This window comes from Equus asinus, chromosome 9 (genome assembly GCF_041296235.1).
Source record: "Equus asinus isolate D_3611 breed Donkey chromosome 9, EquAss-T2T_v2, whole genome shotgun sequence".
NCBI lineage: Eukaryota > Metazoa > Chordata > Mammalia > Perissodactyla > Equidae > Equus > Equus asinus.
The window spans coordinates 42975320-42994631 of record NC_091798.1 but is presented as its reverse complement, the minus strand read 5'-3'; the positions used below and the strand labels follow the sequence as shown (position 1 = coordinate 42994631).

The window sequence follows — 19312 nt, the reverse complement described above, 5'->3', positions numbered from 1 at the left end:
ATTCTCTCCTCTGTTAAACCGGATTGAAGACACAGCCTCTCTCACAGGAATATGGTGAGATTACACCTGGGTTAGGGTCTAGCCTGCTCCCAGCTGTCCTTTCGTGCCATCTCATGGTTTATTCTTATTTGAGCAGATGATGGTTCAGGAAGATGCCCAGACTTCTCCTAGCAGGGCTGAGCAAAGTACAAATGTGCAGATGCAAGGAGCTCTCTCCTCCTCTGTGCTGTCCTCTCTACCTCCTCTCTCTGAGGTCTACTAGCCCAGTTCTCCTTTCTTCTTTTCTGTGACAACTATTTGAATAAGTAGCCCCAGGCTTTTCTGGGTGGATTCACAAAATACAGGATGAGCAAGCTTTCCAAAGTCATCAGTAGCCTCAAGCTGCAAACCAGCCAGTCTCTGTAATCGCAGCAGGAAGCTCTCGGGGAGATTGAAGGCAGCGGGGACTCAACCAGTGATGATGAAGACAGAAATGGGATGGCTCTGAGACTGTTTTTGAAAATGGCCTCGTTCATGAAGGATTCATTCTGGTTACAGGACCGTCACCACACAATCAGTCTTCCTTTATCTCAGCAGCTGATGCTGCTCAAAACACATGAGAGATTTGGCCCTAACCCATTAGGGTTTTCTATCTTTTCTGTAACGCAGATAATCTATACTTCTCTCTGAGAAGCTCAGAAATAAAAATCCTTCCACTGACTAAAGGATTTGTCCTGTAAAATAACTCAAAGCAGATCAAACTAGTCAGGCCCAATTTTGTGCACAATTAAATACAAGATTTGCCCATTGCCAATTTTGAGCTGGTGTCATCTGATAAAACTGTGAGTACTTTGAGGGATGAGCCATTTCTTAATCGTCCACTTAAATCCTCCTAACTGCACAGCTGGCTTCTGAAACGTGGACAGAGATTCAATTAGAGACCTGGGCCTGGAAGACGCTAAGTCTGTAATTGCTCCCTCTGAGACAGTGGCACCAGAGACACATCACCTGGGCCAAAGGAACACTCAGGAAAGCTTCAGATTTACATCTGATAAGAAATGATCAGCATGGATAAAACTCCTGATCATTGAGAAGGGGAAGGCAGGAAAAGAATGGCCTGCACTTTTATAATCAATAACCTGTAGTTACCATCTATCACGGGCTCAGGCTGATTCACACTGATTCAGAGATTCAGCATTAATTTCCAGAAGCAATGAGAGGATTGCAAGCATAAAAGGGCCTCTAATTTTTGTAACAACAGACTTTGGCAGGCTGGCAGCCTAAGGTCAGGTATTCACTGAAGACACCAACATCCACCTGCTTGATTCAGACAGATACCTGGGAATCATGCCGGGACCTGCCTCTCCTTCCCCCCATCCAAGGGTACACGTCAGGTCCTGTTGGCTGTATGTCCAGAACATATATTGAATGTGTCTGCTTTTCTCCATCACCCTACTCACACCCCAATCCAAGCCACCATCCTTTGCACCTGGATGACTGTCACATCCTCCTCACTGGTCTCCCTGCTTCCACTCTTGTCCCCACCTGTCTCCTCTCATTATAGCAGTTAGGTGATCCTCTTAAAGCATAAATAAAATTTTATCATCTTCTCCCTCCCCAAGGTTAAACTTCTCCCACTACCTTCCTAGACTGAATAGAGTAAAATCCATATCCTGACCTTGGCCTGGTCCACTGCCTTTTCCTCTGACCTCATTGTCCACCCCTCTCCCCTCTGGCTTTTGCTGATGCTTTTCCCCTGCCTGGAAGCCTCCACTGGCTGCTTCCTTCTCTTCTGTGAGGTCGTAGCTAACTGTCCTCTCCTTAAAGATGCCATATCTAAACAGGGGATCCCTATTTTTCTCCATTTTTGAACCCCATTATTTTCTTCTTGGCACTTTTATTGATTTCAGGTTGTATATTTATTTGTGTGTTTGCTTGTTCATTGTCTCTCTTTCTCAGTGGACAGGAAGTACCACTAAGACAAGAACAATGTCTGTATCCCCAGGAAGTAGCACGATGCCTGGCATGTAGTAAGCACTCAATAAATATCTGTTGAAGTAAGGAAGGAATGCAGCTGTGTTCTGGAGGGATGACACAGCCATGTGACTAAATTGTGTCTTGATGGAGTCCACTTCCGCCCACACTTTGAAAAGGGGTGGGTACCTGGTATCTGGTGGGCTTGCTGAACGTGTTATTTGCTGTCAGGTTTTCAGAATTCCTCATGCCAGCCTGGTAGCGAGTCTTCTGGGGAAAAAATACAAAGTACACAATAGATACATACATCCATACATGGTAGGACTTGAACAGCTCCCACATATGGGGCAGTTTCTCAAAAGAGGACCCTCAGGAGGCCAATATACCCACGCTGCTTGGCTTCCTAGAACACCGTTCCTTGGGACTTTAGTTCTGTAGGATGGCAACAGGTTACAGAATATTGTTTGGTCAACTTTATTTGGGAAGCATGGAATTAAAGTTCTATGGGTATCTTTCTGCCAGGACTCCTCAAAGATTTTAATGTGCTAATAAACACTGAGAATCTCCAGGAAGGGGAACAATGGGCAGGGAAGCTTTCTTCCCAGAGCGCATTCTCCAGATCCTTTCTGGGAAGAGCTATTCTACTTCCAGGTCCACTAAGGAGTCCCCTGAGTCAGGTCACGGCTCAGCCAGGCGGCTTGCTGAGCCCCCAGGCGTCCTCCTCTCCGAGGAACTGCAGGGGGAAAGGGAGCTTCTGCAGGCAGCCTCTGCTGGGGCTGCAGCTTTGCTGACGCGTCAGCAGATTCTGAAAAGCATCGGCCCCTCCAGGCTCCTGACTTCCCTTGTTATCAGGGACACCATCTGAATGAAACACACACAACCCCCTCCTTCCCCTCTGGCTGCCTTATTAGCCCCATAAACCCCATGCTACCTACCCTGAATTTGGAATTCAGCATGCCCATTTCAAGGTCATTTTCACAGCTTTTGGCCTTAGATTTGCAGAGTTTTATGAGGCACATCTTGATTCTCATTATGAGATAATAAAATGATTTAGGGCTTGGCACTAGATTAAAAGGAGCAGGTAGAGTTCTTCCTTCATCAAAATAAGACAGCCAGAGCTTTGCTCGGGCGAATTTCCATTCCACATCTGCATCCTCCTGTGGAACAAGGGGAACGACAACACACCATCAAAGGCCACGATTTAACAACTGAGCTCAGTCTGAGGAGTGGGGACGCAGCCTGCAAATTCGGAGAGATCTCTAAACAGGACTGATGCTTTTGTGGATGTTCTCCTTTGCTACAGAGACACCAGATGGGAAGTTTGCTCTTGCTAAAACCCTATGCAATTAGTCACCCGCAAAGATCTCCACCTAAATCCCTGGATTCATCTCTGAAAACCTCAGCCAGTTCCTCCTCCCTTATCCCCACTGGGGATTTTCATCCACATTTTTCACTTCCCACTTACCCAGGAACTTTTCTCCCTGTCACTTAATCTTGTGATCCGTTAACATTTACAGCTCTCCTAACTGATTCACCAACCACTCCAGGTCAAGGTATTAATCTTTTAGAGCATCGCTGCCTAACAGAAATATTTGGTGAGCCACATAGGTAAATTTAAATTTTCTAGTAGCCACATTACAAAAAGTAAAAAGGAACAAGCGAAATTAATTTCAGTGCTGTATTTCATTTAATCCAATAATCCAAAATGTTATCATTTCAGCGTGTAATCATTATAAAAAATTATTAATAAGATAGCTCCCTTTTTTTTTTCTCCCTGAGTCTTCAAAATGGGCATGTCTGTTATACCTATAGCACATCTCAATTTGGACGAGCCACATTTCAAGGGCACAACAGGCACATGGGGTTAGGATGGCTACTATATTGGACACCACAGTGTTTCCTGTTGGTCAGAGTGCTGCCAAGGAGGATGTTAGAGATTCTGCATATGGAAGTCACGGGGAGCAAACCTGACTGTAGCTAGCAGGAGGGAGTCTGGCCATGCTCTCTTCCCTGGTGGTGGTAAGTTTAAACCCCAGGTCTGCCACTTCTGATGTGGTGTCAATGCCAGAATGCTGAGGGGCCCCCTGGGAGGCAGCAGGTGTGTTTTCTCTGTAAGCAGGCTCCTTAGGCCTCTGTCCTAGGTGGGCGGTTTGAGGCCAGGAAAGAGGCATGGGATTTGGAATCAGACAGACTCAGGCTCACAGCCCCTTACAAACCGTGTGACTTTAGGCAAGGGCCGTGGGCGCTCATCTGTCCATGGAGATAACACTGCCTCCCTCACAGAGCCCTGAGAGTGGCATTGAGTACGTGCTCCAGGAGCCGTGGGTTCCTCTCCCCACAGGCAATGACTACACTTCAGGGGACCATGAACCCAGCAAGGGCCCACGTGAGGCTGCTGGGATGTGCCATGAGATAGAAGGTCATCACCAGCAGGCCCCACTATTTAATTTGCTTTTGCTGAGACCCCATCAGCACCTGGCCTGGTCTATGGGGACAGCCTATGTGGGTCTTTTAGATTGGCAGCTTTGTGAGGGCAGGGGTGACTCCTGGTGTCTGCTGTACCACAGAGAGGTGTACCTGGGACATCCGACCTGAGAGGAAGGGTGGTACAGTGGTGAGAGCACGGCTCTGAAGCCTGCCTGGGTTCACATCCTGCCTCTGTTCCTTGCTAGCTGCGTGACCATGGCAGGTGGCTTGGCTGCTCTGGGCCTCAGTTTCCTCAGCTGTAAAATGAGGATAATAATACCTACCTCATAGGCTGTTGTGAGAATTAAAGGAGTTAACACATGAAAAACACTCAGTGTCAGACACTTAGGAACCCCTCAGTAAATATTTTTATCTCTGTAACTTAACACAGTGCCTAGTGGTCAACCTTTAATCATTCAGAAAACATTTATCGAGCACCTACTGTGCACCTGGCATGTGCTAGGCAGGCACTGGGGAAGACAATCCATGTCCCGATGGAACACGCAGGCTGGCCAGCGCCATGGGTATGCTAAAGAGCTCATCAGCTAGTCTCTTCCTTACATTCGTGCTAAGAGCTGTGGGAGGCTCTGGGTGCTGGGGCCCCTGACCTGGCCTGGCGGTCAAGGAAGCCTACCTTGGTGGCTGGTGTTTGAGCTGAGATCCAAGGGGCGAGTAGTTAGTTCTCAACCAGGTCAAGTGTGGGTGGGGTGGAGTTAGGAGTTAATTAGTGGAAGAGGCAGTGAGAAGCATAAACAACCCTTTCGAGAAAACTGGCAGTAAAGAACAAGAGAGAAAGAGGTTGAGAGCTGGAAAGTGAGAGCGAGGGAGGGTTTTTTGCAGTTACTTTTTGTTTTTTGCTTTTTAAGATCAAGAGACTTATTTAAATGCTGACAGGAAGGATTAGACAGAGAGAGAGAAGGTGAAGATGCCGGCGGAGAGGGAGAATGTGTAGGCGCGGCCCCTGAGGAGGCAGGAGGGCTGGGAGCCAGGGCACATGGGCAGGGCTCTCGATGGAGGGCAGGTGCAGAGGCGGGCGGGTCTGTGGATTGGGATAATGGGTGCTCGAGATCTCCTGACTGAATAAACAAGCATTCTCATGGAAGGATTTACAAACATGTACTTCATCAGAGTTGAATGTGACCGTGAATACCAGGCACTTTCCGGGGGGCTCATTTCCCTTCTCTGGTCCTTGCACAGACCTCACCAGTGAGACGGGTGGGGGACATGTGCTCTCACCTGTCAAGGAGAAGGCCAGAGCCCAGTGGAGGGGGGGTGGGCTGCAGTGTGCTCTCTCCATCTCATGGCACCACGCTGTGGTGGGCTAACTTGACATCACAGCTGTGGGCTTTCCCACTCGTGCCCCAAACTAGTGGGCATGTCATGCCAAACACGTGGCTTTACATTCCACATTCATTTGGAGCAAAACATGAATTGCTTTCTAGGATGGGGCCGACCTTCCCAGGTGAGTGGTACAGAGAACCACAGATCCTCCAGGCACCATCTGGTTTCTCTTACACATGGGGAAACTGAGGCCCAGAAGGGCAGGGAGGACTTATGAGCAATAGCTCATCCACATAGGTGACCAAACATGTAAAACACTTTAAAAAAAATATGTTTGTCCATAGACTCAGTGCTGCACTTGCCTGGGAGGTCGGCAGGGGGCGCTAAGGCTTCATGGCCCAGCTCACTTCTTCCTCTCACCTCTCGCCTCCTTCCTTGCACGATCTATGCTCTTACAAGCCAGAATATACCACATTGTTTCACCCCTCCCTGCCTTGGCACACGTTGCTCCTACTGTTTAGAATACTCCTTTTTGGGGGGGTGGGTATTATGGACCAAATGTGTCTTCCTAAAAGTTGGATGTTGAAGCCTTAACCCCTGGACCTTAGAATGTGACTGTATTTGGAGATAGGGCTTCTAAAGATGTAATCATGTTACATGAGGCCATAAGGGTGGGGCCCTAATTCAATATGACTGGTGTCATCAGGAGAGGCAGAGATTCCAGGGGTGCACCACACACAGAGGAAAGGCGATGTGAGGACACAGCAGGAACGTGGCTGTGTACAGGCCCAGGAGAGAGGCCTCACCACAAACCAACTCTGCCAACATCTTCCTCTTGGACTTTACCTCCTGAACTGCAAGGAAATAACTTTCTGTTGTTTAAGCCACACCTTGCATTTTCTCACTTAACAATATCACAGGGATTTTGCCATATCAGCACAAAAATTTTTTCTCCTACATACAGTATTCTAAGGTCTATGCTATATGTTCTGATATTGATGAGCTAGTTTTAAGTTTTCCTTTTTTTTTTTTGGTGAGGCTAACATCTGTGCCAATCTTCCTCTATTTTGTATGTGGGATGCCACCACAGCATGGCTTAATGAGCTGTGTATTGGTCTGCACCTGGGATCCAAACCTGAGAACCCTGGGCCACCAAGGCAGAGCGTGTAAACTTAACCACTATGCCACTGGGCCAGCCCCTCCAAGTTTTTCCTTTAACGAACATCTATGTAAAATCGTATTTCTGCATAGATCCATTCCTAGAATTGGAATTGTTGAGTCAAAGGGTTAGTGCATTTTATTTTGGTTTAAGTTTATTTTTTTAACTTTATAATAAGTAAAACAATAGATTTATAAAACATAAAAAGGTATAAAGAGAAAGGCATTCCACCACCATGTTCCCCAACCCCCACCTCCCAGCAGTTATCTCTGCTGTGCATTTCTTGTGTATCCTTTCAGAGATCTTTTTCTTTTTCAAATACTTATACAGCGGAAAATGAATATGTATTCCCTTCTCTTCCCCTCTTACACAAGAGAGAGCACACTATATACATTATTCTGCAACTTGATTTTTTTTTCACTTACTGTATCTTAGAGGTCTTTCCACATTAGTGTATAGAGAACATCTTCATCCTTTTTAAAAGCTGCACAGTATCCCACTGTTCAGATGTATCATAATCTATTTGACTAGATTCCTACTGATACTCATTTAGTTTGTTTTAAATTTCTTGCTGTTCCAACCAAGGCTGCAGTCAATAGCTTATGGATTGTGCATTTTAGATTTTGATAAATTGCCTCCTGATACACTCCCTTGACTCCCTTATCTGTTCGGCAAAATTGTATTAGTCTTTGAATGGCCGTCAAGCAGCACCTCTGGAAGCTTCCTCCCTACACAGTTGATCACAGACTCTGCTTTTGGGTCTCCTCCACCTGGTAGGACTCTCTGGGTGCACTTCCCCAGGGCACTGCAATCTGTTGATTTACATGTCTGTTTTTCTCACTGGATAGAGTTCTTCAAGGGCAGAGATTGTGTCTTAGTCAATCTCTGTGTCGCCCGTTCCCAGCACCAGTGTGGCATATAGTACGTACTTAATAAATAACATATGAGAGGCAGAAGGGAATGTGGGCTAAAAGATAGTCATTCTGAGTTGCCCAGGTTCACCTGCATGAGGGGACACGTAAAATAAGAAAGATTCATGACCCCTATTCTTTCTGCCCTTCTTGGGCCATTCTGTGTGGTGCCTGCCATGCCATGAGGCAGGTCGACTGGAAGTCTTCTTGGAGCAATCCAGGAAGAATGCTGGTGGTTTGCTATCCTGGCTTCACATTTAATAACACGTGGCTTCTAACATCCTTACCCTCACTGCTGAAAACAGCAATATAACCTAAACCAAGGGAGAGAGAACATTTCCCATTAACTGGTCTTACCTCGATTTCCTGGTAGGAGTTGTTGATCATGGCTATTAGCATATTGAGCAGCACGACCACCATGGTGACGTTATAAACGCCGTAGAGAACGTAGCCGATGTTCTCGATGAATTTGTGGTCATATTTCAGCACCACCGAGATCACTTCAGACAAGCCAAAGATGGACCAAAATAAGGTTTTAAAACTTTCTTCAACCCTGCAAAGAAGCAGACAGTCCCTTCAGGCAGTTTGCATACGCTAACGTGAGCTTTTCACGCAACAGCTGTCTTTACGCAGACATTAGCGGCTACCCTGGAGTGGGGCCGGGGCTGGCTGCTGGTGCCTGTATCCTGCAATAATGAGATGCTCAGATTTCTAAGAAGACTTTGAAAGAATGTGATAAAGGGCAGGCTCTTTCTTTTCCATTCAATCCGTTTATTGGGAGTCCTGGCTGCGCTGTCGTTTTTATCTTGTAATTAATTAAACATTTAAAATTAAACACAAGGACAAATGCTTGTTCTTGTATGTTATTAGCCTCAGAAAGCACACGCTTCCTTCAGCAGTCTCTTGAGTGTCTCTTCTCAGACTACCCAGCCCCACGTGAAGGGGAAGAAGCTGGTGTTGACTGATGGAGCTGGCATCGTTGGTGCCTGGCCCTTGCTGGGTACTTGCCACAGAGCAACTCACTTAAGCCTCATGCCCACCTCTGTGGTGGGCTTGCTTCTTACCACCATTTTGCAGATGGAAGCACTGACACTCAGAGCCTTCCATGCCTTTCCCAGTGGCACCCAACTGGAAAGGTGTGCAAGTCCAGGTGTGTCTGAGGTTTTCAAAAGCATGTACTTCTAACCACTGTGCTTTACTGCACCCTGCCTAGGGGTAGTGAGGCCAGACACCTATACCAAGTCCTCTAAACTGGAGCTAGATTATGAGAGTGGTGAGTTTGTGAGTCCATATTGTTCAAATTCACCCTACAGCTCACTCAAGGTAGACACTGCATGTGCTTTGAGGGCAGTTCAGTGAAGAGCTGGATTTTAGGATGCTGCCCTTTGACCTTTTTGAGACTATGAAGTTACCAAAATACACTGGCTTTAAGAATAAGATCCCAGCACATTTCACAGTCTGTACTTCATGGCTATGACCCTATATCAGGCTTATGACATAGAATCCAATCAGAAAGCTGGATTTTGGCTTCATGGTTTAGGATATGCACGTGTATCTGATAACATCCGAATGGTTAAGTACAGTTCTTTCAGCTTGCATCCAGATTTTTTGGTACGATTATGAGAAAGCACTTTCTTTTTTTTCTTTAACATTTCAGACTTCCGACACTCACCCACAAATGGCCAGGATTAGCTAGATCTCAAAAAAACCCCAAGCATTTTTTAAGGGTTGATATTTAATTGACAAGATGTACTAAAATACTAGTACTCATCACGTTGGCTGAAAATTCAACTCTGACTTGCATGAACTTTCAGCTCTGCTGTGAGTGTGGGTGGATGTAGACGTGTGTGTCTAGCCAGCTGTTTGACGCATTCCCTATGCATCCCAGAGGCTGGAAACTAAAAATTGAAGTGAGTTTTTGTTGTCATTACTTGTTTTTGGTTTCTTTTAAAACTGTGAGTTTGGAATATTTAAATAATTTTCATTTTAGCAAGAAAAAATTTAGTTGGGGATTTGGAAGTAAGGACTGGGTATCAAGCTGTTATTTTAGAGTTCCAGCTCCTGACACTATTCTGAGAAAACAGGTTCCTCATGCGAGATGCAGCATCCATTTTGTGTGGAAAAGGTACCCTCAAAGTGTGGGCATGATTCACCGAAGGTGTTGTCTTCCACTAGGAAGCAATCTTCGGTTATCACCCTAGTGGAGGGGAATAGTGGCAGAAAGAATCCAAACCACTGGATGAGCCCCAAACCCCAAACTGGAAGGAGCCAGAAGGACATAATCTCTGACAGTTGTTCCCTTCCTAGTGAAATCACTGAAAACTGGAGGACACCCTGTCTGAGGGAGGGGCTGGGCAGACAGGTACTGGTCCAGGCTTGTGTTCTTACCACAAACAACCTAAGAGATGGATGATACATGTGGCTGAGAGACGTCCTACAGAAATTCATCTTCCCTCTCTTATCTTGGAGAGCCCCACAAACCTTTGACTGACACAAACAAAGCAAGCAATTACAGAACACATTCAGGGAAAACCTTCTGAATTTTGATTAGAAAAAATGGCCTAGATTCAGCATGTACTTTTTTCTCATTTGCGTCTTGCTATGAATTCGGCCATTAAGTTCTGATTTATCCTTGGTGCCTACACTTAGACTTTCTATGACAATGCTCTGAAGGAGGCAGAGCTGGTCCATTAAGCACTATGTGTTCCAGTTAGAGAGTATTTACAGATCCCTAAACCCGTGCCTTAGCCCCTCCCCTGCCAGCCTCCCTGCTCACAAGCCCACGGCCTCCATACTTGGAGGCTGATCTGTTCATTTGGTGTCTGGCTTCCAGACAATCTTCACACCTATTTCATTTCTATTTTATAGTTTAAGGATTAACTTCTGGACTTGAATTTGGCTATGACCTCTAGGAGAATCTAACTACAAGAGGCCCAGACTCATTGGGATTGGCAGAGTGAAAGGGACCCCTTCCAGAGCAATAGCCCATGGCCCCTGATTGGGCAGGAAGAGGTCTTAGCCAAAGCATGCATTTTTAACAATCTCTTCCTAGCTCTTTAGGGAATGTCTATAGCCCTTGCTTCCTCTTATTATGGGGCAAAATAGGTTGCAGTAGCAAAGACCTTCTTTAAAGAAAAGCTAGGTCTATTGGCTTGAATCATCCCAAATGGCTAGATTCACCATTGGGATTGCTTGGGTCTTTCATTTGTTCCCACCCCTCTTGACATGAGCTAGACTAAGTGAACAGACTAATTTTGTTGTTGTTGTTGTTGTTTCTCAGAGGGGACCTTATGGGCTGAGTTATGCACGATTAGCTGGGCTAAATGGTGAGCAATACAATATTTCATCCATAGCTCAAATCATGTTACTAAATAAATTCTGAATGGAATTGAAGAGTTCAATGTTAAAAAATTACATGATCAAAAAACTAGAATGAAATATTAGTATTTATATACAATTGGGCAGGGAGAGATTTCAGAAACTAGAAAGGGAAAGACGGAGAGATCTAACCACATAAAACTTTACTAGTATACATCCAAAAGATAATAAGTTAAAATATAAGGCAAAAGACTAAGTGAGAAGAGAATTTCTATTTGCAACACATACACCAGACAATGGATGATGTCTTTCTTACATAAAGAGCTCTTATAAATCAACATGAAAATGACAGATATTCTAGCAGAAAGAAAAAGGGGGAAAAATAACTTCCATGAAAACTTGATGATTTTTATGGTAACAAGAGCTCCATAATTATCATGATATGCCATGCTAGTGGTGCCTTCTTGTTTAGCATGTAGCAGGAAATAAATGAAACTTGCCCTCACTGCCCTGAGTGAGAAAAGACTTGTGTTCTTACCTTGACCTTGGAAACTTACAATAATATATTCTCAGAGAGAAGGCTAGCCTTGGAAAGGAGCCCATAGTACATTACTAATCCCAAGAGCTTGAGTACCAGAGCTGGCCCCAATGTCTCATGAGGTTATGATGCTCTCTGAGTCATGTATTAATCATCACCCACAACATTCAGGAGCCATGGGACCCGGGGCATGGAGCAGAAGGGGAGTCACTGTGGAGGTCAGGGCCTGTCTTTCACGAAGAAACTATCTTGGAATTGGCCTAGTTGATATTCACCATGAAGCTGTTTGTCTCACAACAAGCCCCTAGAGTCAACTAGCTGGTCTCAAGGCTGAATTTGAGGTTCCCTACTGAAAGACATGGTGGTCACTGGCTCCACATCCCCCTCCTACCCACTCTGGCTATCTGCAGAGTTTGCCACAGATTCCTGCAACTGTGTCAATCACAGGAAGCTTCACAGAGATAGTTGGAGGAGTAAGAAGAGCAAAGATGCACGCCTGGGTTCAGATCCCAGCTCCACCATGCACTGGCTGTGTGAGTTTGGGCACGTTACAAAACATATTTGAGCCTGCGTTTACTCATCTATCAGTGGGGATAAAGGCACCTTATTATTAAGTTGCTGTGAAGATTAAGTCAGCAACTCATATAAAGTATATAGTAAAAGCCCAATAAATGGTAGCTGTTATTTTTATTTATTTATTTGCCAAATATTCACTGAACTCTGATTATATGCCAGGTACTGTACCAGGTGACGAGGATACGCTGGTGCCCAGAGCTTGTTTCTGTCCTTGTGGAGGTCCCAGTCTAAAGCAAACCCAACAGTGTGAGAGAATGCTGCAAGCCTGTGGGCAAGGTGGCTCCGTTTGCCTTGCATTACCCAGGAACACACACAACCCCGTCAGCTTCTCAGGTGCTTCCACACAAGGCCGAATGGAGTTAGTAATTCAGATGCGTATTGACTTTTCTGAACAAGCCTCATTTTCCCTCCTATCTGCAAAGATCATCACAAACCCTTGATTTCAAGCAAATACTTTCTGATTTCCCCAGCTCATGCTATCTTTTAATATTTGACTCTTGGCCTGCAGTGGAAGGGCCTGAGAAGTTTAGTCAATAGGCCACCCCCGGCATAAGAAGTGCTCCTAATGAAGTGAAAGAGGAAAATGCCCCTGACTGATGCTGAATAGACCTTGATTCACCTCCTCTCACTGGGGGGGGAGTGTGTGGGGGGAAGGTTGGGGCTGATCTGTCATACAGAAGGCAGGGATGGGATAATCAGTTCTCTACCGGGTCTGTCTCGCCTGGGGAATGGGACCGTAATAATAGGTTGCCTGAGAGGCAGTTGTGTATGGGTCTCAGAAAACAAACTGATCAACAAGGGGCGGGTTTGGGGCAATTGTTATGAAAATTGCTGCTTCTTCAGAATGCCATGACGCCCTCCCCGCAGTGTCATGGAACTCTGCCCGCCTCTCAACAGTTTTCAGTTACCTACCCAAATCTGCACATAGCAGGCTAAAATTAAGCAGGAGGATGAGCTCCCGAAAGGCTGTTTCTCAAATTCAGAAGACAATAGCTGGTGCTGTGCTAGACGTCTGCTGAAGTGGAAAGAGTGCTCACCTGCCATCCGAGCTGGGATGATGCAAGAAGGTGCTTGGAATATAGAAAGGCCCTGGGAGAGGGCTGCGTTTCTGTAATGCCCAGACCTGGAGGCTGAGAGCAGCTGGACCAGACCTGAGGAAGGTCAGGGGAGAATCAAACGCCCGAGGAAGTCTGAACCTCGCCCCTGCCATGCCCTGCAAGCTTGCGTCCTCTGAATCACCTCTTGGTTTATCTTGGATCCTAAATGAGGAGATTGATTTAGACAACCCAGGAGTAGAGGAATCTGGCCCAAGAATCAATGCCAAGCAACTGGGGTGCACAAAGCCTGTGCATCCCAGATTTATCCTATGGAGGGTCCAACTCTACTCCTGGTAGCCTGGCTGCTACTTGAGGGCAGAGCTGTGTTTTCTTCACTCTTGAAACTGCAAACCTAGTACAGAATCTGGCACACTGAAAGCGCTCAGTAAGTTCAGTGTCCATTGAATGAATCCCTGATGCCCATTTTGACCCCCTGGGCCCTGATCCCAGTGTCCAGGGAGGGCTCTGGTGAAGCAGTCAGAATGCAGGCAAACCTGGATTTGATTGTGAGCTTTTGACCAAATAACAGCCTCTCTGTACCTCTTTTTTTTCTAGCTATAAAATGGGAAAGCTACAATCTCTACTTCATAGGGTTGTGGTGAGGATTAAATGAGTTAAGAATGCTTGTGAAGTGTATAAAATACTGCCTGGCACGTAACAAATATGCAATAAACATTACTAATTTTATTATAAGTGTTAGCTTTTTTTTTCTTTCTTAACTGCGATAGGCTCCAGCATCAGGCCTAAAGTCTCGTGTACCCCATAATCAATTCTCAGAATAACTCTTTAAAACTGTAAATCAGCTCTTGTCTCTCTCCTTTAGTGGCTTTCCACAGGCTAACGATTGAATCAATGACCTCCGCACCTCACACTGCCCCGCCGGTTGACCCTGGCTCAGGGCCCTGTGCCCTGGCCCATGCTCGTCCTCTTTTCCCTCTGCCTGGAATGCTTCAGCTTCACCGTCACACGCTCTGGTAGGCCTTCTGTGACCACCTGTCTGAAGGAGTCCTTCCTCTAATTACTCTTTTGCACAGCATTTTTATTTCCTTCCTAGTTCTCAGCACAATCTATAATGATCTTACCTGTTTATTTATTTTTATTTCTTTTCCCTCTTTTCCCATTCATGGAGGAATGTGACCTCCACGAGGGCAGTTCCTGCTGACTGGCTCACTGCTCTGTCATCAGTGCCCAGACAATGCCCGGCTCAGTGTAGGAACTCAGTCAACAATTTTTGTCAATGAATGATTGAATGCTGGGAAACTGAGGCACGAGGTGATTTGGTCTTAGCCAGCTTGCTTTGGACCTGCCTAAGAACTGCCCCTTCTGATAATATCTCTAGAGCTAACCCCTGACAGTCCAGTTTCCTGTCACTCTGTCACTTTGAGAAATGACAGTTTAAACGTTATTTCTATTCTATAATAAAAAGGCCAGGATTTTTTCCCTTTAAGATGGCTATACTCTGTCTGAGAACAAGACGGAGGACTTGAGGGGAATGCCTGAAAAGACGCCACCCAAAAGAGCACATTTTCTGTGTCATCGAGTCTTTTCCCTCAGAACTTTGTGGGCTCTCAGCCTGTTCCCGAAGCTCAAAGGCATCAGGCTTTTAAAATTTCATGTCACGGATAAACATGAGGAGAGGGTATAAATAAACATCATATGATAGTACAACGTCTGCTGTAACAGGCATAATCATTCTTCTAAAGTAGCCCAGGAAAAGATCTATATTTTTATCACTTATTCGAGAGTTATGCAAAGATGAGAACTTCAATTACACCCAAACTATTTTTTTGACACGTAAGGTCATTTCCAGATGCCTAGCCTCTCTGAGCTTGACCTGGGCCCCACCATTGGCCACTGCTCCCTTCTCCATCAAGTCTCAGAACCTCTCTGTGCTAGTTTCTCCACAAGAAAATGGGCCTAATAAGCTCTCTCATTCTCCCAAACCCTTATGCCTAATTTGAATTTATAAGATGAAAGGCAAGATTATAACTTCAAAAATATAATAAAGTGTGATGATGACACTTCTGTATCAGAGATGCCCATCTTTCAACACTGACCCGGGATCCTGGGAGAATCTGTCCTTTGTAAGGCCCAGAAGGCCGATTCCATTCCATGTTCCCACCTGCACACACATTCACCGTGCTGTGCACGAAGAACGTGGCGGTAGGCCACGGTCCTGTGATGCCACGTTATGACCTTTCCCTAGTTTCTCTTCGCTGGCCAGTGGTTATGGTGAGTCTCACAAAGGCAGATAATGTGATCCAGACACTGTAATCTCAGCTACCCGAGCAGGACCTCCTCTGCAGCCTGATCCTTCTTGCAGGGATGGCCCTTTGCTGTGAGGAGGCCCCTCTGGCTCATCGCTCCCTTCTGGACGTCTCAGGGCCTATACGGCTCATCTGACTGTCTCCCTCTTTGCCCTTCCTTGGGCCAGGGAAGTCTCAGGCTCTTATCTTCTGTTTGCAAAGCACAATACAGCATTTTTAGCTAAAGAGCCCATTTTACCCCTTCAGCAAAGCTCTGCTTGGCCCTTGGTGCTGAGCGTGGGGCCCTCCTTCTCAAGGCCCAACTGCTCCTCCAGGCCCTTAGGGCACGGACTTCTGCCAAGTTACTGAGTGTTCACCAGATCTGAGTACCTACCTTCAGCTCTGCTGGGTATGGGTCCTGGGGAAGGTCAAAGCCCCTATCCCTTTCCTGAATCACCAGGGAACTTGCCTTCCTCCCAATCGTACTCTCTTTGGCTCTCTCCCCCAAATGTTTGTAGGGCACTCCCAGTGTCAAAACTCAAGAACACCTCCCACCACATTCAGTCAGTCACCACATCTCATCCATTCTAACCTCCTCAGCACCCTTCTCCTTCTCCCGTTCTCCATCCCCACCGCCACTCCCTTTGTTCAGGCTTGCTGGCTTCCTGCCATCGCCTTTATCATAATGGATCTAGCTCAGCTCCCTTTAGAGCTGCCTTTTTTTCAAGTTCCTTTCTTTCAGAACATTTTCTCAATTTGTAAACATGCCCTCATTCCTGTGACTACTTGATTAACATCTGTCTTCCCAACCAGTCTGCAAGTTCCATGAGGGGAGGAACCACGGCTGCATTTGCTCATCGTAAAATCCTCAGCACCAAGCTCAGGCCAAGCTCCGGCCTCCCCTCTCCCTGCTTTCAGCCCAGGCTTCACACAGCTGCCCCAGCACTCTTTCTGGAGGCAGACCTGATCACCTTCCTCCTCTCAAAAAGTCCTTAGCGGGGACTCTAACACCCTATCAGGACTCGTAAAATCCTTCACTGTCTGGCTCCTGCTGGATTGTCTGATTTAGTCATCTGCCATTTCCCCAAACTCTTGCCTACTTTTTTTTTTTTTTAACAAAAGCTTATTCTTAAATGTACAACAGGTTCCAAGACAACACTTCATTTTAGCTATAGGTGGAAACAGATGTTATGGCAGGGAATCCAGATGTTTAAATAGGAATGGAATTAAGGATCGCCATTGCCTCAGGCACAAGGAACAGCTTACTTTTTGGCAGATTTCTCAGTTTTCCACCTGTCACATGGGGCCCTTCCCCACGGCCTTCACTTTCAGCTCCTCGAATTTCTTCTTTTTCTTTCTGCTTGAATGCCTTCTCTCAGCCGTCTGCTTGGCTTCTTCCTTGGGCTGCTTCAGGGGCTCCTTCTTGCCACTTTCACTGCCCGGCATAGCACTTGCCGCCCCTTCCTCAGACCCTGCCACACCGGAAGTGGCTTTGTTGTCGTTGTTGTTGAGAAAATTATTCGTGGTTTTATGTATCATGAGGCATTGAAACAATCTGAATAAATCAGTATCTGGGCAGTAAGGCAGCTGCTTTCTCCTTCATTTAAAAAAAAATGCCCCGTTCCTTTGCACAGGTTGGAATGCCCTTCTAGTCATCCTCCAAGACCCTCTGTGTAGGGTCACCTCCTCCATGAAGCCTTCCCTGATCCTGCCAGGCAGAGTTCAGTGTTTCCTCCTCCCTGTGCTGCCCAAGCACCCTGTGATGATGATCACAAGGTCTAACAGCTGATGCTTTTATTTTTTTCTGAATCTGCTCCTTTTTTATGAGTTCCTCAAGGATGGGAGGATTGTCTTAGTAATCTCTATGACTCCAGGGCCTAACACAGAACTTGGCATGGAGTGGCTGCTCCATAATGTTTGTCACATGAATGAGCATGCTTTGGAATAGAAATTGGCTATACTGAGGGGACAATCACAGGCTGCTTATTTAGAGCTGAGATGTGTAGAATCACAAGGTTTTCAAAGATAATCAAAATCTGAATTTAGTAAGCTGTTCTTTAGAGTTTGGAGCCACAGGAATGTGACCCAACTTGCACAGATACTCCCCCTCCCCCTCAGAGCAGAGGCCCTGGTGCAGGAGTGGGGGGCCCACTCTGGGCATTTCAGGTCAAAAGGCGAAGGATGGGCTTGAAATCCTAGAGATCTGGGTTCAAATTCTCTTTTTGCCTGTGTGATCTTGGGCAAGTCCAGTATCTCTCTGAGCCTCAGTTTCCTGGTGGTAGTATCTGTGTCACTCCATTGTTGTGTGGATTCAATGAGGGAGCAGATTGTGGGTTCATCAGGAGTTCCACAACAGAGAGGTGCAGCGATCCTGAGGTGGGGGGGGGAGGTATGTGTGGGTAGAGTCTCAGGGACCCTCTCCCTCAGCCCCAGTGCCCCCAGGTTCACTGGAAGGAGGATCTGGCTTTTCTGTGGCCCCGTCGAGCTGGGTGGAGCTGAATCAGTGTGTCCTGCCCCCAGTGGGGATAAGAATCTCTGTCCATAGAGTGTGGAAATTTCCCATAACTGTCTTGGAAAAACAGAAGCTTCTAATTTTGCCTAGCACTGCTGAAGCGCCTCCCATTAAAATGATTCCTGGGGAGACAGAATAACCTTAGGAGAGGTATTATTTTTGATTAGAAAAGGCTCAACCTAGCTGTGCTATGAAGCTGATTCCACAACAGCCTGTAGAAAAGATTGTCTGGGGTCATCTTTAGAGGGTGAGGGCCCACATTTAATCTCCAAACAGAGCTATGTGGGGGAGGCCAAGTTCACCCAAAGGGGAGACCAGGAGCCCATCACGGGTCATGTTAGAGAGCCCCTCACTTCCCTGCTCTGGGTTACCACATTGTCCCCAGACCATCCCTTTCTTCTCTGTGAACCTGTACCAGCCTGGTCACCAATCAGAGTATAGGGAAAGCCACTCTTTCTGTGCATTCTCACCCGGCTGTGTTTCATCAGTGAGCCACGGACTCTTTGTCTTTTTCTAACACTGTAACCAGAGTGCTGGGACCCCAGGGTTTCCGTACAATCTCTAAGCAGAAAGTCTTTGCTTTATGGAATATGTGCATTTCAGCAAAGTTGGCTACAAAACAAACCTCTAAAAAGCAAATCCTATTTGTCTACTGACTTCCATGATAAAATCAGATATGTTCCCCAAAGAACAAAATTCCTAATGGAATTTCTAGTCGGAATTGAGACCTTTTCTGAAAGCCTGTCTTAAAGGAAGAGCATTCTCAGGCGATTTTCTCTCCACTTGCTCACGCACGTCTTGGGAAACTTTGATTTTGTACTCTGAGAGCATAAAACTTGTCGGAACACCTTCTCTTCCTCCCCTCTGGTCATCTGCCATTTCTAATAGAAGTGGCTGGGAGATAATGGGCTGCCAGCAGGTGAACTATCTGTCATGCCCAGACAGCCGGGCTCACCAGCCAACGACCCACGCACACGCATCCCTGCGCCTCCCTCAGGCCAGCCCCTGACACAGAGGCGGCTGTGAAAAATAACCCAGACCTCTGAGAAAACCGTTGGTTCTGAAGGAGAAGGAGGCTGAAAAGTTGGGAATTGCTTATAGGATCTGACTCCAGAGCTCGCTCCCTGGTGGATCTGGGGACCTCTTCTTGCTTGTGCTTATTAAAAAACACCCCTCCTGCACATGACCTAAAATTCTACCAATAACATACTCACTTGGGTTAACAAGTCCTTCTTTCTTGAAGTGCACACAGCTG

At 46.3% G+C, this 19312-nt stretch overlaps 1 protein-coding gene across 1 annotated transcript in view; it reads right to left on the bottom strand.

The window, feature by feature from the left end:
* TRPC7 (transient receptor potential cation channel subfamily C member 7) overlaps positions 1-19312 on the bottom strand; it is a 132291-nt gene that overhangs the window by 8129 nt on the left and 104850 nt on the right. Inside the window, exons 8-10 of the mRNA XM_070517331.1 lie at positions 8128-8323; positions 2889-3110; positions 2143-2223 (exon numbers count right to left, since the gene is read on the bottom strand). Coding sequence (XP_070373432.1) covers positions 2143-2223; positions 2889-3110; positions 8128-8323 — 499 coding nt within the window. The remainder of the gene's footprint in view (positions 1-2142; positions 2224-2888; positions 3111-8127; positions 8324-19312) is intronic.